The sequence below is a fragment of the Bos indicus x Bos taurus genome, chromosome 8 (genome assembly GCF_003369695.1).
Source record: "Bos indicus x Bos taurus breed Angus x Brahman F1 hybrid chromosome 8, Bos_hybrid_MaternalHap_v2.0, whole genome shotgun sequence".
Taxonomy (NCBI): Eukaryota; Metazoa; Chordata; class Mammalia; order Artiodactyla; family Bovidae; genus Bos; species Bos indicus x Bos taurus.
The window spans coordinates 103,523,555-103,545,032 of NC_040083.1; the positions used below are offsets into that span (position 1 = coordinate 103,523,555).

The 21,478-nt window shown below is 49.4% G+C and overlaps 1 protein-coding gene across 8 annotated transcripts in view; it reads left to right on the plus strand.

The window, feature by feature from the left end:
* Positions 1-21,478, plus strand: part of COL27A1 (collagen type XXVII alpha 1 chain) — a 153,102-nt gene that overhangs the window by 128,142 nt on the left and 3,482 nt on the right. For 5 of the 8 annotated variants that reach the window (XM_027550601.1, XM_027550600.1, XM_027550603.1 and 2 more), the window contains 14 exons: positions 14-67; positions 151-258; positions 726-833; positions 1,964-2,071; positions 3,812-3,865; positions 4,377-4,439; positions 4,965-5,018; positions 5,161-5,196; positions 5,300-5,309; positions 5,524-5,559; positions 5,813-5,874; positions 9,020-9,085; positions 9,919-10,087; positions 11,127-11,236. In XM_027550601.1, the coding sequence (XP_027406402.1) occupies positions 14-67; positions 151-258; positions 726-833; positions 1,964-2,071; positions 3,812-3,865; positions 4,377-4,439; positions 4,965-5,018; positions 5,161-5,196; positions 5,300-5,309; positions 5,524-5,559; positions 5,813-5,874; positions 9,020-9,085; positions 9,919-10,087; positions 11,127-11,236 (1,038 nt within the window). Of the gene's footprint in view, positions 1-13; positions 68-150; positions 259-725; positions 834-1,963; positions 2,072-3,811; positions 3,866-4,376; positions 4,440-4,964; positions 5,019-5,160; positions 5,197-5,299; positions 5,318-5,523; positions 5,560-5,812; positions 5,875-9,019; positions 9,086-9,918; positions 10,088-11,126; positions 11,237-21,478 lie in introns of those variants that run through there. The other 3 variants (XR_003512404.1, XM_027550602.1, XM_027550606.1) reach the window with 3 other exon arrangements.

The window sequence follows — 21,478 nt, forward strand, 5'->3', positions numbered from 1 at the left end:
CTTGATTTTTCAGGGGCCAAAGGGAAAGCAAGGCAAGGCTGGGGCGCCAGGACGGAGGGGGATCCAGGTGAGTGGCTTACAGCTTTTCGTTCACCCACCCCACCCCCTGCCCTCCCCAGAAGCCCTCACCAGCTTCTCGTTTACTCCCAGGGCCTGCAGGGGCTCCCAGGGCCTCGGGGCGTGGTGGGGAGACAGGGCCCCGAGGGTGTTGCTGGACCAGATGGGCTTCCTGGCCGCGATGGTCAAGCAGGACAGCAGGTGAGCCGGACTGGGGGTTAACAGAGGGTGTCTCTGTTCGAGACGAGGTGCGCGTGTGGTGGGATGTGGGGTGCCATAGGCCATGGGCCAGGAGGAGCAGGTTTGGGAACTTGGATGGGCAGAATCAGCATATCTAGAAGTTTCCTGCATGGTCAGTGGCTTCATTCTGTGGTACCTGGACAATGGCCTGTCTCACTGTCTCTCCTCCATGCCAGCACCCTGAGGGAAAACCCCTGTCCAGGGCAGAGAGCTTCTGGTTTTTAAGATCCCTCATCTCCCTACCCACGAATCTTCAAGTCCTCTTGCCCCACTGGTCCAGCCATTCTCACACATGGCCTCCATCCCCGAGTCTGACCTCCACCCCCACCAGGCTTCTCCCACGCTGGTGGATTTTGAAGTCACCCTGCCTCCTTGGCTGCCTATTTCCTGAAACATGAAAAATTCTCCTTTGCCCTCTTTCTTCACAGGGGGAGCAAGGAGATGACGGGGACCCCGGGCCCATGGGCCCTGCTGGGAAGAGAGGAGATCCAGGTGTGGCTGGCTTGCCTGGAGCACAGGGGCCCCCAGGATTCAAGGTCAGACACTTGTTAATGCTCTTATCCGCCCTCCACCCTTTCTGCCTTGGTACTGACTACAGTGACCCTGACTACAGGGCTGACATGGGCACCCATGTCCCAGGGACAGTGAGAAAAATGGAGTCTACTTCCTCAGGGGTCCCTCCCCAAGCTTGAACCTGGCTTGCTGCTGCTGCTGCTAAGTCACTTCAGTCGTGTCCGACTCTGTGCGACCCCATAGACGGCAGCCCACCAGGCTCCCCCGTCCCTGGGATTCTCCAGGCAAGAACACTGGAGTGGGTTGCCATTTCCTTCTCCAATGCATGCAAGTGAAAAGTGAAAGGGAAGTCGCTCAGTCGTGTCCGACTCTGTGCGACCCCATGGACTGCAGCCCACCAGGCTCCCCCGTCCATGGGATTTTCCAGGCAAGAGTACTGGAGTGGGTGCCACTGCCTTCTCCTGGCTTAAAGGATAGTTAACCCCTGGAGCTGTAATACTGCCCCCTATCAGGCCTTTGAGGTTGTCAACTGTTTGTTGAGCTGTCCGTGGGCGCCCTCTTGTGGGCCTTGTGGGGCAATGGCTGTTGCTGGCTGCTGGGACCCTCCAAGGCATCTTTTTAGGAAGTTTCCTTGCTCGGTGGGGGAGGCAGTCATGAGGCTGTCTGAGCCCAGGGTTAGACACTGAAGGGAAAATTGAGATGAATGAATGGGGCTCTCACCCTCTCTGAGCTTGAAGTTGAGTTGGAGAGAGGTTGTAACCCTCTTTAAAGACAGAGGGCAGAGGGGAGAGGTGGCCTTGGCCTGTGGAAGATTTAAATGAGGCAAGAAGGGGAGGCGACATTCTAGACAAGAGGAAGAGTGTGAGTGGAGGTAGGGACTGCCTGGCCTGTTGGGAAGAAACAGTGAAGAGAGGTGTGTGAGAGAGTTGTCAGGAAGTGGGCCCTTGAATGCCAGAACAAGAAAAGAGACTTTCTTCTTAAGCAGGCTGAAGTTTGAGCACCCTCCCCCATCCCCAGACCTACACCTGTTGCCCCAGCAACCAGAGATGTTTACTGACCTGGTGGAATCCCTGTTCTGTCTCTCCAGCTGCCCTCCCCATCTCCTAGAGCCGTTTTCTCCCGTTGACTGGTCATCTTGGTGTGTTTCTTTAAGGGTGAAAGTGGGTTGCCTGGGCAGATGGGACCCCCTGGCAAGCGAGGGACAGAAGGCGGCATGGGGCTTCCTGGGAACCAGGGGGAGCCTGGATCCAAAGGCCAGCCGGTGAGTGAGCCCCAGGGAACACACATGTTCCCACACATGCACACACACGCACGCAGACCCACCAGCCACCTTCCTGCACTGTGCAAAGCACGGAGCAACCCTCTCCATGGGCACGAGATCCCACTCTGCCTCCCCCGAGTCAGGGATGAGGGGATGCAAGAAAGCTGAGGAGCGAGATGTGAGTGGTCCCTTAAGAATGAGGAGAGGCCATCCCAACCAGAACCTTAAGTAGCCTGAAGTAACCTTGAATCTGGATTTCCCAGGTGGCGCTAGTAGAAAGAACCCACATGCCCCTGCAAGAGACTGTAAGAAACATGGGTTTAATCCCTGGGTCGGGAAGATCCCCTGGAGGAGGGCATGGCAACCCACTCCAGTATTGTTGCCTAGAGAATCCTGTGGACAGAGGAGCCTGGAGGGCTTCAGTCCATAGGGTCACAAAGAGTCAGACACGACTGAAGCGACTTAGCACACACACAGCCTTGGATCTATTCGAGAAATTACATCTATAGTCTGAAAACTTCCCACAAAGGTTCAGATGACTTCACTGGTAAATTCTAGTCATTGTTTATGGAAGAAAAATTCCAATTCTGCATACACTCTTCCATAAAATTGAAGGGAAGGGATACTTCCAAACACATGCTGTGAGGTTAGCATTACCCTGATGTCTATGCTAGACAAAGATTACAAGAAAAGAAAACTACCGACCTCAGACTACAATATACCTCAGAAGTATAGACACAAAAGTTCTCGATACTGTTTTAGAAAAATCAGTCAAAGAATACATTAAAAGAATGATATGTCAAGATCAAGTGAGATTTGAAACTTCCCTGGTGGCCCAGTGGCTAAGACAACATGCTCCCAATGCAGGGGGCCCAGGTTCGATCCCTGGTCAGGGAACTAGATCCCACATGCACCACCAAGAGTTCACATGCCACAGCTACAGATCCTGCATGTTGCAACTAAAAATAAGATAAAATCCCACATGCTGCAGGTAAGAACCAACACAGTCAAATAAAGAAATGTATTTTTTTAAAAAAGAAGATCAAGTGAATCAGGAAAAAAAGATCAGGAATGTAAGGATAGTATAACATTTAAAAATAAATCAATATAATTCACCATATTAACAAGCTAAAATTTGTTGTTTAGTCACTCAGTCGTGTCTAACTCTTTGTGACCCCACGGACTGCAGCACCCCAGGCTTCCCTGTCCATCACCATCTCCCAGAGTTTGCTCAAACTCATGTCCATTGAGTCGGTGATGCCATCCAACCATCTCATCCTCTGTTGTCCCCTTCTCCTCCTGCCCACAATCTTCCCCAGACTAAAATAGAAGATCCAATTAATCATTTCAGTAGATGCAAGAAAAGCAAATGATAGAATCCAACTCCATTTCTGATAAAAATTCTCAACAAACTTGGTATAGAAAAAACTTCCTCAACTTGATAAAGGACAGTCATGAAAAATCTATAGTTACTATCGTAGTTCCTAGTGAAGGATTAAATTATTTCTCCCAAAGAGCAGAAATAAGTCAGATACCTGCTCACACCACTTTTGTTCAACATTGTGTTGGCATTTCTAGCCACTGCTGTCGGGCATCATGTTTGTGAGCCATTCACATTCATTTGCCTTGAGGTGGAGTGGCTGATATCCCTTCAAAGAGGCAGGCCTGGGGGTCCTGCCCGACTGGCCAGGCACCTTATCTTGGCCTCACTTGCGCTGTCTCATCTTGTTCTCCCCATAGGGTGACTCTGGTGAGATGGGATTCCCAGGAATGGCTGGCCTCTTTGGACCCAAGGTACAGATTCTCTATTCCTCTTGGGGTCCTGTCCATCCACCTGCTTGTTCACTTATTATTTCTTGGGCACAAATATTTCTTGTTCACAAATATTTCTTGGGCATTTGCAATGGGGGCTGGAACACAGCCAGAATCTAGCATGAACACCCTTGTCTCCCAGCCTAATGTTCCAGCAGACCTGGGTTCTAAGCCCAGCTCCGCAGTTTATCTGCTCTGTGCCTGAGCAAGTTACTTGGTCTCTCCAAGCCTCAGTTTTCTCATCTATAAAATGGGCACAGTAGCAGCAAAGGGTTGTTACAATGAAGATTAAACCTACACCATTTAGCGCTGAGCCAGCACGCTGCCTGCTGCATACTAATTGTGGACATTTGTTCCTCTTTCTGGAGCCTCTCAGGGAAGGCCTCTCTTGACCGGGAGGGCAAAAGTTGGGCAGACCCCAGGGGTGGCGGAGCTGCTGGAGCCCTTGCCCAGCGGCCACCCAGACACAGCAGCCCTTCTCCATCTCCCGCAGGGCCCCCAAGGAGACGTCGGTTTCAAAGGCATCCAGGGCCCTCGGGGGCCTCCTGGCTTGATGGTGAGTCCTCCCCTGTCTGTCCCAGCATGGTCAGTCACCCGAGGCCGGCCAGCCATCAGCTGGGTGACGTCACCCTTCCTGTTCCTTCAGTCCTGAGCCTTCTCTGCCCACTATCTCCCCTCCTGTTTCTACACCTTTTCTTAACATTTATTTTTTAATTGGAGGATAATTGCTTTACAATGTTGTGTTCGTTTCTGCGTACGATGTGAATCAGCCATAAGCATACATATGTCCCCTCCCTCTCGAACCTCCCTCCAACCCCCTACCCTGCTTCCACACCTTTGCTCGTGATCTTCCTGCCAGCTGAGCTGCCGTCTTTCCTGCTTTCACCTGCTCCCATCCCCCACCAATGGCCCACTGTAACGCACACCACTCGGGCTCAGCAGACGTGCAGCCTGGCCTCACCTGGGGAGGTCTCCCTTCCATCTCCTGGGGGCCTTCAGGCTGCCCCCTACCCTCCTGTCCTGGTGACTGTGTTCCCCAGGCGCTGGGACGAGAACACACAAGCCTTTCTCTCCCCTTTAGGGAAAGGAAGGTATCATCGGGCCCCTGGGAATCCTGGGACCTTCGGGACGCCAGGTATGTGCAGGGGGCTGGCCAGAAAGACCACTGGGGCAAGACTGTTTGTGTGACCTAGACCCAGTCTGAGCCTCAGTTTCCCCATCTGGGCAGTGGGGCTCCTCCTCTGAGCCCCCTCTCACTGGGCCATGGTTTCTTGCAGGGTCCAAAGGGCGACAAAGGCAGCCGCGGGGACTTGGTGAGTGGACGGGCTGGTGGGCAGTGTGGTGGGCGGGGGCAGGGGGGTGGCACGGCTCAATCTGCTCCTCTAACTCTGTCTCCCCGCTTCTGTCCCCCTCCAGGGATTGCAAGGTCCGAGGGTGAGTGGGCTGGGGTGTGAGGGCTGGGGGGATGGTGGAGTCAGGGGGGCGGGCACTCTGGGCTTTCCTGCCCGTGACCAGTCATGTCCTGGGACCTCGGTCTGTACGCAGGTGGCCACGGTGCCTGGGTCTCAGGAGGAGGCCTGGGCGGGGTCGGGGGATGAGAGGCCTTTGAGCGGGGCCTCACTGTTCTTCTCTTCCTCCAGGGTCCTCCCGGTCCCAGAGGGCAGCCCGGCCCACCGGTAGGTAGTGTGTGCTCCCCTTGAATTGTAGGGCAGCTGGTGGGACCCCAGGCTGTGTTGGCGGCCTTCATAGGACTGGCCCTGACTTCACAGGCCAGGCCTCTGGGATAGTACAGCTCAGCCCGGGTGGTCCCAGGCAGAGACCAGGGTGGTGGGTTCTCTCATGCCCTGAGAGCCCCTCCCAGCTCCCGACAGCCCCTGGGACTGCAGCACACAGTCCCTGCCAGACACGACCCAGCCTCTTCTTTTGCAGGGTCCTCCAGGGAGCACTATCCACTTCGTAAGTTGGAGAACTTCCTCTGCGGTCTACTTGGAGTAAGGCCTGGGGTGTGGTGGGGGAGGGATGACAACAGACCCCTCCCTGGCCCAGGGCTGCCCACGCCCCATCCTTCCTCACTCCATACTGAACCCTGACCCCTGCACTGAGGGGCAGGAAACCCAGGTATTAGCCAGAATGCACCCCGGCCAGTGGATCCAGGAAGACCTCCCTCCGCTGGCTCCAGGCCCTGTTGGCCCACTCTGTGCCGTTCCACTGACAGATCTTTAAGCTTCTGGTACTGATTCCAGCCCCTGAGTTTTGGGAAGGGAGCTGCCCACACCAGTGAGCAATTTGGGGGACACCAGCTGGGTGTCCTAGAATTTAATTCAGTCCTGACACTACTTGGAGCAGCATCAGATTCCACGGGTTGAGGGCTCAGTCCTGCAAGATCGCTGCTGGCTCCCCAACCCAGGACTCCACACCTCCATCTCTCGCCCCCCTTCCCTGCCTCTCTTCCGATGCCAGTGGCAAATCCAGGTCTCATTTGTGCTTCTGACCAACTAGCTATAGACCAAAAGTTCCCACCAGGCCCTCCTTGGCATCTGTTAATTTGCTAGGGCAGCTCACAGAACTCAGAGACACATTCTACCTACCAGATTAGTGGCTTATTATAAAAGGCTGTAACTCACACGTGTCATTTTGGACTTCCCTTCTCAGCGGGTAAAGAATCCACCTGCAATGCAGGAGACACAAGAGATGCGGGTTTGTTCCCTGGGTTGGGAAAATCCCCTGGAGGAGGAAATGGCAACCCACCCCAGTATTTTGCCTGGAGAACCCCATGGACAGAGGAGCCTGGTGGGCTGCCTTCCATAGAGTTGCAGAGAGTCGGATGCGACTGAGCGCAGGCACAGAGGAGCAGCCGGATGGAGGTTGTGCATCATCAAGCAAGGCATGGGGACGGGCCACGAGCTTCTGTGTCTATTCTGAATCTGCATCTGTTCACCAAGCTGGGAGCCCTCCGAACCCAGTCCTTTTAGGATTTTCTGGGGGCTTCGTTACATAGACACAATTGATTAAGTCATCGGCGATGGCAATTGACTCAGTCTCCAGCCGCTCTCCCCTCCTTGGAGGCTGTGGGACTGGTAACTGAAAGTTGCAACCCTCTGATCACGTGGTTGGTTCCGGAGACCACCAGCCCCTACCCTTAGGTTACTTAGGAGCTTTCCAAAAGTCATCTCATGAACACAGCAAAAGATACCCTATCTCAGAAAATTCCAAGGGTTTTCGGAGCTCTGTGCCAGGAACCGGATTGAAGACCAAGTATAGATTTCTTATTGTGCATCACCGCATGACAGAGTCTGTCCAGCTCAGATTCTGAGTCCAAGGAGAGTCAGGCAAGGTTGCAGGTTGGGCCCCAGTGCTCCTCCCTGGCTTGAATGAAAATACATCCCCCCCTCACAAGCCCTCTGGCAGTCTGTCCACATTTGATCATGGTCCCAGTTGACTGTTAGAAGCAAGCCCCGACCGCATCCCAGGGAATGGCCAAGGGGAAGGACTGCATGGAGAAGGAGCCCCGGCCATGAGCAGCTTGAATCCTTGCTCTCTGTCCTCGCTGTCCATCCCTCTGTCTCATCCATGAAACTAGAGTGACAGCCCTGGCCTCTTCCTCTACATCCTTCCTTCTTCAGTAAGGAAGCAAACTAGGAGGAAATTAAGGGATCTAGGAAAAGACTTTTCCCTCTTAAAGAAAAAAGGAAAACGAGAGGATTTTTATTTTTTGAATAATAACTAATAGATTCAGTGCTTGTTGTATGCCATATAACATTCGTAGTGCTTTTCTGGAATTCCCTTGTGGTCTGGTGGTTAGGACCCCACGCTTTCACTGCTGAGGGCTCGGGCTCAGTCTCTGAGCCCTAATCAGGGAATTAGGATTTCTCAGGCTGTGTGGGGAGGCAAAAAAAAAAAAAAAGAAGTGCTTTTCGTGTGTTCTGCTGTTTAGTCACTAAGTCTTGTGACTCTTTGCAACCCCATGGACTGTAGCTTGCCAGACTTCTCTGTCCATGGGATTTTCCAGGTGAGAATACTGGAGTGGGTCACCATTTCCTTTTCCAGGGGATCTTCCCGATCCAGGGATCAAACCCAGTCTCCTGTGTCTTCCTGCATTGTAGGCGGATTCTTTACCTTGAAATCATTTATTCCTCTCAACAGTTCTGAGTTTTATTATCAGGATGAGAGAACCAAGTTTAAGCAGCTTGCCCAGATTGTACAGTTAGTAAGTTGCAAGGCTTGGGATCTGAACTTGAGAAGGACTGCCAGAGTCCTAGCTCCAGACCCCAACCCTGGGGCTTTACTCACTGTCAGATCTTCCCCCCTCTCTATATTCATGATGAGGTCATGCAGCTGTGTTTCTGGGAAGCCCAGTGTCAGGACTGGAGGTGCAAGTGGAAGTGAGACACTTACAGTGCAAAGGGGAGACCCCGGGGCTGTGGGAATGTAGAAGGCGGGGTCCACACCCAGCCTGGGGGCATCGGGAGAGAGTTCCCATCGCAGGGTGGTATCTATAGGATGCGTGCAGGGCAGGCTTTCTCACCCACAGCGCTGTGGACATTTGGAACCAGACGGTTCTTTGCTGTGAGTGATTGTCCTGTGCATCAGAGGATATGTAGCCACAGCCTGGCTTCCAGCCACTGCATCCCAGTAGCACTGCCTGCTCCAGTTGTGACAGCCCCTGAAGTCTCGAGATATTGCCAGATGCCCTCTAGGGGGCAGCATCAGCCCTGGCTGAGAACCACTGGAACAGTAGATGGAACGATGGAGGAAGGGAACAGGCAAATGGGAGCCGCGCGTTCAGAGGCGTGGTGGCTAAACAGAGCACGCACTTAGGGACTGAGAAGTGCGATAGTGTGTCTGGTGCGCGGAGCACCCGTGAGAGACAGAGAGAGGCAGGGCTGGAGCACACAGCACGCAGGCCACTGCCAGGAGTTTGGACTTAATCTTGGGGGCAACAGAGCGCTATGGAAGTGCCTGGAGGAAATTAGTGGAAGCATCTGTTTGCAAGGGGAGGAAGAACAGAGTTCCCCAGAAGGCATGCTATTGGCCAGGATCCCACTAGGGAAGGTAGGGTGGGAGGGCCCTTGCTCAGACCCTGGGACTCCTGCTCGGTGGGGGCCAGGAGGCACAACCTGTCTTCTCTCTGCGCAGCAACAAGATGACCTTGGGGCAGCTTTCCAGACGTGGATGGATACAAGTGGAGCACTGAGAGCAGAGGTGCCACCCGGGGCCCTGCCCACGTGGGGTCCCTTCCTTGGGGGGGGTGCAGAAATGATGACCCACATGTGGTCAGTGGCCTCCACGTGACCCACACTGAGCAATTCACAGCCAGCAAGTGACCCAGAAGCAGGGCCGAGGCCTTTTGCTCTCCTCCTGAGTCAGGTAGAGATGTCAGAAGCAGCTTCTTGGTTCAGTCCCAGAATCCACCAGAGGCAGGAAACTTGTCCACAGGCTCTGCTAAGACCCTGGCCAGTGGTCACCTCAGCACTAGGATACAAGGCTGAACAGGGCCCTGGGTATCCTCTGGTCAAACCCTGTCAAGAGTGTCCTTTGCTGAGTTGCTTTCCCCCCACGATGGGGGACTCACTACCTATCAGCTCAGATCGTCAGACTTTTCCATTTGTGCCCTGAGTGCTCTCTCCAGGCTCATGAGCCAGGGGAAGGGCAGATAGAAAAGCTTGTTATGTTCCTTCCATTCTGGGGAGTGGGGGACGGGGTAGTCAGTGGAAAGTAAGTCCTTCACCAACTCCTTCCTGAGGGATTTGGGACCCCTTCCTTGACTCCTCGCTCACAGGACCCTCCTATTCTGCAGCAGAAGCCAGGCTGACTGTCCACATCTCTCAAGCCCCCAGGCCCTCTAGGTAGATCTGCCCCTGGCCACCGCTGGTCCCCAGTTTCTTTATTTGTTAAGTGGAGGGACACCCAAGCATAGCCCCTGCAGGGAGCTCAGATGTCTCCTTAGTGGCAAGAACTTGGGGCAGTGGAGGCTTAGAGCTCCAGCCGGACAAGGACCTCAAGGGCCCGACGGCCACCCTCTTTTCTCACAACAGGGTTACAGCCATCCGGACCGGCTGGTGCTGGACCAGGGAGGGGAGATCTTTAAAACCTTACACTACCTCAGCAACCTCATCCAGAGCATTAAGACGCCCCTGGGCACCAAAGAGAACCCCGCCCGGGTCTGCCGGGACCTCATGGACTGTGAGCAGAAGATGGTGGATGGTACGAGGGCCGGTGGGGTCTGTCTCAAGCGAGGGCTTCCCGGCCCCAGGGGTGGGGCAGGGTGGGGCAGGGGATTCCAGGAGGAGCTAAAGAGATGGTTAACCGCTCTAAGACAGAGCAATTAGCCATTAGGTTCTCCGGTCAACTGGGCCGAGCATCTGTCCTTGGGGAGGCAGTCATATATTCACTCAACAAACAGTCACAGAGCCCCTCAGTGTGCCAGGCATTGAGCCTCCTGCGGCATGGGGATATGGACGGGTCCCACCCTTCCAGAGTTGAACCCACAGATCCACAAGCTGGGGATGACCATTTCACTGCAATGGGCCAAGAGCTTTGGCAGAAAAAGGCCCCAGGGCCAGGAAGGCCCCCATCGTAGCTCCCCTGGAGAGCCAGGATTCCCAATTTCTGTCCTCTGCACCTCATCCAACTCTCCTCTCTCTCTGTGAGCTGTGTGGTACCTTGGAAGGACGACAGTTTTAGAGGCGGACAGACCTGAGTTCAAATGTCTGTCCTGCCTCTGACCTGCTCTGTGAGCTGGGTGAGCCACCCTTCTCTCTGCTGCGTGAGAAGGCTGTCCTACTCTATCAGCTGTGGGGCCTTTGGCTCCTTGGGAACCCAAAAGGGGAAGCCAGGTGCCAGCAGAGCTTCCTGGTTGATGGGATAGAAGCCCTGACTCCCACCAAGTTCTGGGAGGATCAGAGCCTTGGCAGTAAAACATTTCAATTAAACAATCCCTAAATCCCTCGGGCAAGTGGCTCAGCTTCTCTCAACCTGTAGTCCTTTCTGGAAAATGATACTTACCAGTGGCGACAGGGGGATACTTCCCATGTGGCCTCTCTGGAGACTCTGCCAGCTCTGAGCTCTGCAGAGAGTTTCCTTCCATCACTATGGCTCACAGAATCCCTTTTCTGCTCCACCTCCCTGACTTCATGTCCAGCTGGGACTCAGCGGGTGACCAGGTGTCAGATTCACCTGTAGAACCAAGCCTGGGGTTCCTCCCCACATACATACACCGCCCCCCATCCCATGTTGCCTATAGGTACCTACTGGGTGGATCCTAACCTTGGCTGCTCGTCCGACACCATCGAAGTCTCCTGCAACTTCACACATGGTGGACAGACGTGTCTCAAGCCCATCACGGCCTCCAAGGTATCCATCTGCTCCCCAGCGCTCACTGGCTTGCTCTCTCTACACCCCTTGCCCCTGCCCTGGACCACAGTCCATCCAGCCTTGTGACTGAGCCTTAACTATCTTGCTACATAGCCTCGGGAAAATCATCTCCTCTTTCTGAACCCCAGTTCCTCATCTCTGCATTTGGTTTCCAAATCCTTTTGTGTTGGGTGATGCTGATGGTTCTGTCTTCAAATAGAACTTTCTGCCTAAAGTCTAAGACACAGCAGTTAGCCAAGCTGGGTTAGCCAGCAGTTAGCCAGCCCCTTGGCTTGGACAACTATGACCGTAAGCACAAAACAAGTCAGCGAGATGATCCCCTGGGGCCTGTGTTCTGGGGTTGTGTATGCAAATATGTAGCTCATGTTTGGTGCCCACGTACCTGCGATGGTCTCTGGGCTGAGAATTTTAGGTGGCCCAGGGCAACTCCAACAAACCACAGTGTACAGCAGCGGGTGGAACATAACCACGCCCCCGGCTAGGGAACCCCTCGCTGGAGGGTGGGTCTGTAGTTGCAGCAAGTCCTCCCTATGAGACAATTCAAGCTGCAGAGAAAAGGGTTTCTCTGGCTGCAGGAGAGGTGGGACTCCAGCGCCCCCCAGGGGAAGCTCCGGAAAGTACCTTGTCCTGACCATGGCAGACCCAGAGTCTGAACATCCATAGCCCAGCCAGCTGGGTAACAAGTCCTGGCTGGGTCCCCACCATGGGCCAGGCACTGAGCCAGGTGCTGGGCTCAACAGGAAATATGGCAGCCTCCACAAGCAGAGCTCACAGTCCAACAGGCCCTTTCCCCTCTGACACGGAGGGTCACCAGCTTCGTGGCAAACCCACCTGGCAGACGGGTGAGGCTGGCACCTGGATTGGCAATGCGACTGCCCATCTGAGTCGCCATCCCCATCAGGAACAATGAACCACTGTCCTGGGCTGGCCTCAGCCTAATGATAACCAGTGTTGTGGCTGGACCAGCCTCCCTGATTTTTCTTAAGGTTGCAAAATGCCCTCCAGCAATAACCACCCAGAAACAGGAAAAAAAAAAGAAATGTAGAAAGGTTATTACTTACGGGACCTGGAAATTACAGCATACCTGGGACGGCACAGTGAGGTCTCTGGTAGAGAGAGAAAGGGACAGTGCATCTCCTTGTATTGGAGGAGGAGGAGGCTAGGATTTCATAGGTTCAGTCTGTGCTGGTGAATTTAAAACCTAAGGGTGGGAATTTAAAGCAGAAAAGAAAAAATAAGTGATCCCAACAGTTGTTGAAATCAACCAGAGCTCTAATACAAAGGAGCCGCAGTGTTGGGAGGTGGCCCAGCCCTTCCAGGGTTAGTCTGTGGGGCTGGCAATGTGTTTATTGGAGATAACCTTCTTTGAAGTGTGTGCCTCAGCGATCAGAGCCTAACTCAGGCACTTGCATCACACAAAAAAGGAGACAACACAACGGTCAGGGCTAATACTACCATCTGCCCTGTGATGCCCTGTGATGTGAGACATCAGAGTCAATGGTGAGGATATTTAACCTCCTGGGTAGCTGATATGTTAAAAGTCAGGGGTAAGGCACCTTGAAACCCAGAAAATACACATCTGAACAGGATCACAGTAGAAAATCTGTAATTATTATAGAGGCAATAGTCTGAAATTCAGTCGGGAGCCATTGTCCCAAACTCGAAGGATCCCGTAATGAAACTAAGTCAGTGATCTGAGGGGCCCCAGAATCTGTTCCAAGATTTCTGTAATATTGTGAAGCATTTATACATCTTGGACATGGTGTGTAAGGAGGTCAGTCTGAATCTATCCTGAGTAGGGAGATTGTTTCATATCTCATCTAACCAATCTCTCGGTCCCGAGAATAGGTCAATTCAGTAAAAGAGTAGTATCTTATCTCAGGAGGCAGTGATACCCAAGTAAGGTACAGTACAGGTAATCGGGTATTTAATAAGAGGCATCTGTATGGAAACAAAAAAAGTCAAGAACTCCCTGGCAGTCCAGTGGTTAGGACTTGGCGTTTTCATTGCCATGGTCCTGGGTTCAATCCCTGGTTGAGAAACTAAGATCCCACAAGAGGCATGATGTGGCCAAAACAAAAAAAAGTCAGTGATTGGAGAAGATTATAGTCCCACTTTTTGAGTTCTAAAGGTGCTAGTCAAGCAGATTTCTAGATGTTGGGCTCCAAACATCTTCAGGTGGAGTGAGGGCAGACAGAGGCAGTCTGATAGTTTTCCTTGGGTTGCAGTTTGAATGTGCCTGGTGATCTTTCTGAGTGGCCCACATGGCAACGGGCATGAAGATTGTCCATACCTGCACAGTTGTGATGATCTCTCTGCAGTTTATATCATGTTAGCCCAGTGTAGCTTGCATGGCTTTGGGAAGAGTGCAATCTTCATTTTCAATAGAAAATGAAATCAGAAGTGTGGGAGAAAAACTGGAAACATTAGTTTGGAGAGTTGTAGCTAGATATTGGAGGAGCCAAGAAGAATTCAGCATCCTGTCCAATTTACAGGTAGAAAGCAAAGTCTCAGATGATTAACAGAACTAGAATCCAATGTCCACAACCGTGTGTCATAGTTTCTATTGAAACAATTTTTCTCTGTGCAGTCATCCCCATTTCTATTAAAGAGAGCCATAGAAAGACTAATTTGTTTGCAAATTAAGTCTAGTTTCAACAAATGTGGTTATTCACACAAGTGCAGCTAGAAAAGTGATTGACAGCATGAGCTCTTTGCTGCTTTGCTGAAACCTTTCATAAGGAGTCTCAGATTGAATTTTAGAAGCTTCTTCAGGGCAAGAAACCAAGATCTAACCATCAGACTTTGCCTAGAATACCTGTAAATTTGGGTAAATTCCTCTCTTCTCAAAGTGCCCAAAATATCTTCTGATTCCTGTAACTGCCAGGAAGTAGTCTTCCTTACTCACCTGATAAAGACTGCTGGGAACCCTATAGTCAAGGTAACAGACCAATTTTTCCAAGGGCCTTTATTGGCTCCATGAAGTCAACCTTAGTTCCTTAAGTGATCTGGTCATATCAGAGTCTGTATATATATATATGCTGTTGCTGCTGCTAAGTCACTTCAGTCGTGTCCGACTCTGTGTGACCCCATAGACAGCAGTCCACCAGGCTCTGCCATCCCTGGGATTCTCCAGGCAAGAACACTGGAGTGGGTTGCCATTTCCTTCTCCATTGCATGAAAATGAAAAGTGAAAGTGAAGTCGCTCAGTCGCGTCTGACTCGTAGCAACCCCATGGACTGCAGCCTACCAGGCTCCTCCATCCATGGGATTTTCCAGGCAAGAATACTGGAGTGGCTTGCCATTGCCTTCTCCAAGATATAGATATAGATATAGATATAGATATAGATATAGATATAGATATAGATATATATCTCAAATACGACAATCTAGTCAAAGCCTTGTTGATAACCGGTATTTCCAATCATGTTCTGTTACAAGAACAGAGTCTTACTGAGCTTATGCAAATAACTATACTGCCGTGAAAATAAGAATACTCATAGAGCGAATTCTAGAAGGATCGGGTAGGGAGAAACAGCAATCATTTCATCTTTGTTCACAAAGGTGTACTTCCCCAAATTGTTGTAAGTCATTGCTAGCTTTAGTCTTAAACATGGAAACAAAGATTAATAACTGCCAAACAAAAGTCATAAAAAATTATAATCACCCTCATCAGTTCATTCAGTCCTATGCAGTTGATCACCAATCTTGATCTTTTGTTAGCAGTTTCATAAATCCAGTTTTTCCTTCAGTTCAGTTCAATTCAGTCGCTCAGTCGTGTCCGACTCTTTGCAACCCCATGAATCGCAGCACGCCAGGCCTCCCTGTCCATCACCAACTCCTGGAGTTCACTCAGACTCACGTCCATCGAGTCAGTGATGCCATCCAGCCATCTCATCCTCTGTCGTCCCCTTCTCCTCCTGCCCCCAATCCCTCCCAGCATCAGAGTCTTTTCCAATGAGTCAACTCTTCGCATGAGGTGGCCAAAGTACTGGAGTTTCAGCTTTAGCATCATTCCTTCCAAAGAAATCCCAGGGCTGATCTCCTTCAGAATGGACTGGTTGGATCTCCTTGCAGTCCAAGGGACTCTCAAGAGTCTTCTCCAGCACCACATTTCAAAAGCATCAGTTCTTCAGTGCTCAGCTTTCTTCACAGTCCAACCCTCATAAATCCTTGCCCATTCAGTTCAGTTCAGTTCAGTTCAGTTGCTCAGTCGTGTCCAACTCTTTGAGACCCCATGAATCACAGCACGCCAGGCCTCCCTGTCCATTCAGTGGTATTATTTAAAAGTTATCAAAAATCTGTACTTGTCAGACTCCTGTCCATGAATCTGAAGATGGAGCACTTTCGCAAAGGCATCAGAGTAAAGCAATAATTATAAATAACAAAAGAAATGATATTTTTTATGCCCACAGTTAAAGATCTGATGAGAGTTCATTATGATGAAGTTGACAAGGAAAATTTTGTTATTTCTGTGACACACAACATTTTAAGATAACAGGAGTTATGTTGGATAACATTACATATCAGAATTTTAGGAATTTCATATGATTTCTTGAATATTGTATTAACAAAATATATCCATTTGAGGATATCCATAAAGAAGATGTAGCATTATTTCCTGCTGCTGCTGCTGAGCCACTTCAGTCATGTCCGACTCTGTGCGACCCCATAGACGGCAGCCCACCAGGCTCCCCCGTCCCTGGGATTCTCCAGGCAAGAACACTGGAGTGGGTTGCCATTTCCTTCTCCAATGCATGAAAGTGAAAAGTGAAAGTGAAGTCGCTCAGTCGTGTCCGACCCTCAGCGACCCCATGGACTGCAGCCTACCAGGCTCCTCCATCCATGGGATTCTCCAGGCAAGAGTACTGGAGTGGGGTGCCATTGCCCTTCTCCGAGCCTACTTGACAATATTTCCCATGTGATTTAACATATTAAATAAGCCTAATTAGTTTAGTGTTTCTCTTTTTATTAGGAAAGAGAAGGATATTTTGAGATGTTCCAAGGATCCTCTGGAAAACCCCAAAGTTACTTCCAGATCAAAAAAACTTCATTTAGAATTTGACTTGCAGAAGTTTGTCAAAAATATCAAAGATTTTCAACACTTGATTACAAAGAACCACAGATAATTATTTTTAAAAATGCTTAATTATCTACTTAGCTGAAGTGACAAAGGATTTTAAAAGCAAATACAGAAAGTTCCATAGTTGTGAGCAAAAGTTAGCTGTTTTGGTATTGAGAAGACTGTTTTCTAGGTAATTAAAGATCCAATTAAGACAACATGAAGCTCAGGCGATTATTCTGATAAAACACAAAATCTTTGCTTTCTAGCCAGATTACTTAAAAAGTAAAGAATAACTTTTCATACTTTTAACAGGAGCAGATCAATACTCCAATAAAATATATCCTTTTAGCAAATGAAAGAGAATTACATAAGAACATTATTGATATTATTTTTTTAAAAGCCTCTTGTACTAACAATCCAATTTTAGCCAACTTGCCTACATAAAAAAATTCTTTTTCTCTCTTCTGACAATATGATTAAACTATCTATAAAATCTTCATTAGACAGTAGACAAAGTCAGCCATCATCCCAAGCTAATTTTTTTTGTAATAAAAATAACATGGATTTATTTGGCTAGTAAACACTGGAAAAGTTGTCTATCTGCAGTATATTTAATGCTGTTAACTCTGAAGACATACCTATTTTAACTAAAACAAATGTAGGCTAGCTTTTATTTACCAAAGATTATCCCAGATCACTTGAACTTGAAAAACATTTGGATTAGTTTCTTTATTTCTGAATGTTTGGAGTAACTAATTCATAAGTGCTTATTTTTAAGCCAATTAAACAGAGCTCTTTTACACATTAACTTTGGCTATACCATTCAGAGATAGAGAGAAAAAAAGTCACATATTCATCCAGCACCTAATGCTTTCTACCAATATTTGTGGAGATGACTTAAGACCTGTATTTGTTCCTGACAAGTAATCTTAAGGAGGCTGTGGACTAGATTTTGAGTAAGAGAGCTTTTATAGCAGTTTGCATTTTGAAAGGTCCCTTTCTCTGTTGTTTTATTTCTTTTTTTTCAGCCTCAGACAATTGTAGGCAGAGCTTTAGTTACCTCCTGGGGTGTTTCCATTTCAAAGATTTAATCTTCAAGGGACAGAGAAAGAATGTAAATTTTCTCCTAGGAGTTTTAGTCCCTTTTGTACGGTTTTGGCAGTTCCAATAAAATGTTGTAGTACTGCCCTGTAATTAGGGTAGTGCTCTATTAAAATAATTCCCTGGGTCAAATGGGGCCTCTTTGGAGTTGAAAATGAAGAGGGGGTCATCTGGATAACCACAGCTGTGGAAATGGTAAACCCACTAGATCAGGCCAATTTTGTGCAGCAGGAAATGGGCCTCATCTTAATGTTTTCCATTCACTGCGAGCCTTAGCAGTGATCACTATGAGGGAAGGATGCAACCATGCCAAGAATGAAAGTCCAGGAGAGCGGAGGCCCTGGTGGAGTATCAGTGATCTAAGGTCCTTTGCCTTCCCAGCTCCCTCTTTCTTATCCAAGATGGCTAGATAACCCTTTTCAGCTTTTCCCTTAAGGGGTGCATTATAGGGTGTGTTTCTTAGTTCTGCCTTGTTCAGGGGAAAGCACAGGGAGCTGAAGATCTTGGAGGAAGTGAGCATATAGCCCAGATGGATCTTTAAGAAAAATTACGGATTTTAGGGTCTTTAGAGATATTGGTCAGTTGATACATTTTGGCAGCCTTGAATAACAACAATATAGCCAAGTAGCCAATTAGCTCCTTTCTTTCCATCCTACTGCATAAAATATTTAAGAAAAATTTGAATTTCATTTAAGGTATAGTTTTTCATCTCAGTTTCTACTTCTTGATTTTCTCCTATTATCTTAATCCAAATTGGGTTACAGGAAAAGTTTGGATGGCAGCACTGTGAACCGCCTTCACAGCTGGCCACTTTCCTTCCCAGGGTGTTCCAAGAGACCTCTTCAGGATTGAGGTCTGAGTCCACTCACATGTGTGTGCAGGGTCTTTGGGAAAAGCCCTCAGGCCCCTGGACTGTGATATCAGAGACTAGGCATGTTGGTATGCCCCCAGGATGCTTCCATGGGGTCTTGCATTTATCAAGAAACCCCCTCAGGGTTCTTAGGAGATGCTGACATCAGATGTTTAGGACATTTATATTTGTCCATTAATTCTTTTAGTAACATCACACCAGGGATAGGAGCCATAATACCCCATTGGGTCAGGGATGAAGAATGACAGCGATGAGTGAAGCTTGGACCATGGAGACCGTAGATCTCTGTTATGTCTTCTGTTTGGTGATCCATTGGTTTCCAGTTGCAAGGCTATTTCACTTTTCTGGCACAACCACCAACTCTATGGTCGTAGGTGGAGTTCTCCTATCCTCCCCAAGTACAGGAGTATTCTCTTATGCCTTTATCCCAGAACCTTTCCTCGGGCTGTGACATAGCCTTGTGATCCAATCCGCTGTCCTTAACTCTGCCCCTGAGGCGTGGAGGACCTGTTGCTGTTGTTTAGTCGCTAGCTTGTGTCCGACTCTTTTTCCACCCCATGGACTGTAGCCCGCCAGGTCCCTCTGTCCATGGGATTTCCCAGGCAAGAATATAGGGGTGGGTTGCCATTTCCTTCTCCAGAGGATCTTCCCAACCCAGGGATCTAACTCACCCAGAGGACCTTTATACACATTAATTGTCAATTAAGGCCTTTACTGGACCATAAAGAAAGCTGAGTGTCGAAGAACTGATGCTTTTGTCTTGTGGTGCTGGAGAAGACTCTTGAGAGTCCCTTGGACTGTGAGGAGATCCAACCCGTCAATCCTAAAGGAAATCAACCCTGAATATTTATTGGAAGGACTGATGCTGAAGCTGAAGCTCTAATACTTTGACTACCTGATGCGAAGAGCTTTCATTAGAAAAGACCCTGATTCTGAGAAAGATTGAAGCCAGGAGTAGACGAGATGACAGAGGATGAAATGGTTGGATGGCATCACTGACTTAAGGCACAGGAGTTTGAGCAGGCTTCAGGAGATGGTGAAGGACAGGGAAGCCTGGCGTGCTTCAGTCCATGGGGTCGCAAAGAGTCAGGCATGACCGAGCAACTAAACAACAAGGCCATTATAATCAGTGGTCTCAGTGGCTAGGAAGAGCCTATGGCCTTGATCACATTGCTCTGGGAAGACTGTTGGATTATCAAGGTGAAAGGTTGTTGTTGAATCACGCGAAGACACCGGGATTCTTGGCCCCCGGAGGAGAAGAATTCAATCCGGAGCCAGAGACGAGGCTTGATCGCTCAGAGCTTTTGTGTAATAAAGTTTTATTAAAGTATAAAGGAGATAGAGAAAGCTTCTGACATAGCCATCAGAAGGGGGCAGAAAGAGTACCCGCTTGCTAGTGTTAGCAATGAAATTATATACTCTCCAATGAATCCAAAGAATGTCTGGAGGTTGTAAAGACCTCACCAGACCTACTCCCATAATTTACATTTTAAGATAACAGAATTAGCCAGAAGGTTTAATCCAAAGACTGTCCTCAGGCAGGATACATCCTTGTAAAGACCAGGTCTACTCCCATAATTTACATTTTAAGATAACAGAAGGTTTAATCCAGAGACTGTCCTTAATCCAGAGACTGTCCTCAGGCAGGATACATTATTGTTATATAATCCTAAGGAATGTAGAGAAGGAAAAAAAGTTTGTCCTTTCTTCCTCCTTGAGAATTCCAGACCCCTCTCTCCTTGGGGACTCCTAGACTCCTTATCAACCTGCCTAGGCAATGACTCTCTCAAAGGCAGGCGTGACCTTTTGGGTTGGATCTCCCCAGTGGCTCGGCAGTAAAGAATCCGCCTGCAATGCAGAAGATGCAGCAGGAGCTGCGGGTTCGAGTCCTGGGTCGGAAAAAGCCACTGAAGAAGGAAATGGCAATCCATTCCAGTGTTCTTTCCTGGAAAATCCCATGGCCAGAGGAGCCTGGTGGCCTATATATATAGTCCATGGGGTTGCAGAAGAGTCAGACACGGATTGGTGACTAAACAACAAGCACAGCAATGTGCGAAAGCACATAGGAGTGAGACAGAGTCCTTTCCCAGATGCTAACACCCACCTGAATGAGGTGGTTAGTAAGCAAGCTGCAGGTCAAGGGCCTCCTCTCCATGGATTGTGAGGGAGATTGTGCAGTCCTGCCTACTATTCCAATTGTTACGTACCTCTCAGTCTATCAATAACCATGTCATGGTCGGACCAGCCTTCGTAGTTCTTATTATGATTTCAAGATGACCTTCAGCAATAACTATCAGGAAACTTTGAAAAAAGTAAAGGTTTATTACTTACAGGACCTGGAATTTACACAGCCCACCTAGAGCCACACACTGGGGTCATGGGGAGAGAGAGAGAGATGGTGCAGGGGCCTGGGTGCTGCTTTTATTGGGGTGGAGGTGCGCTAAGGTTTCGTAGGCTCAGTCTTCATTGGTGAATTTAAAATATAAGGGCCAGAACTTAAAGCATGGAGAGAGAAAAAAGAAGTAGCCCAAGTGGTTGGTTATTGAAATCAATCCAGAGCTCAAAAACAAAGGGGCCTCAGTACTGGAGGTGGCCTGACTCTTTATCTAGTCTTGTGACTGGCTGGGTATTATAGGCAGTAGTCTGCCTTTGAAGTGGATGCCTCTTTGAAGTGGATGTCTCAGCAATCAAAGCTTAAGTCAGGCACTCGCATCACACAAAAAAGAAAACCCAACTGTCAGGACTTACAGTACAGCCATTTAAGCCCCAAATCCTGCCCTTTCGTTCGATGTCAAGTCTGCCTCTTCCAGCAGCACCCACCCACCCTACCTGGAGCTTGGGACTTAGAAATGTGGTGAAGCCACTTGTCATTTCCTTTGCCCTCTAAGAGCCTCTCGATCCTGGGCAAGATCCTCTCCCTCTGTGAGCCTCTGTATCCCAGCTCAGCCCCGGAGACAGTACATCAGGACCCTCGCGGCTCTGGCTGGAGCCAGGCAGACCTGGTTCTTTCCCTTCCTTACTCCTCGGCTGTGGGACTAACTCACACCCACCTCAGTATTTCTGTCTTTCGAGTGAGCAACACCTCTGGGACCATGGCTGGGAATTGCTTCCCAGGAAAGGGCTTGTGCCTGGACCTTCCAGAGGAAGGTGAGGAATTCGGAGAGCGGTGGGCAGCCAAGTCCAA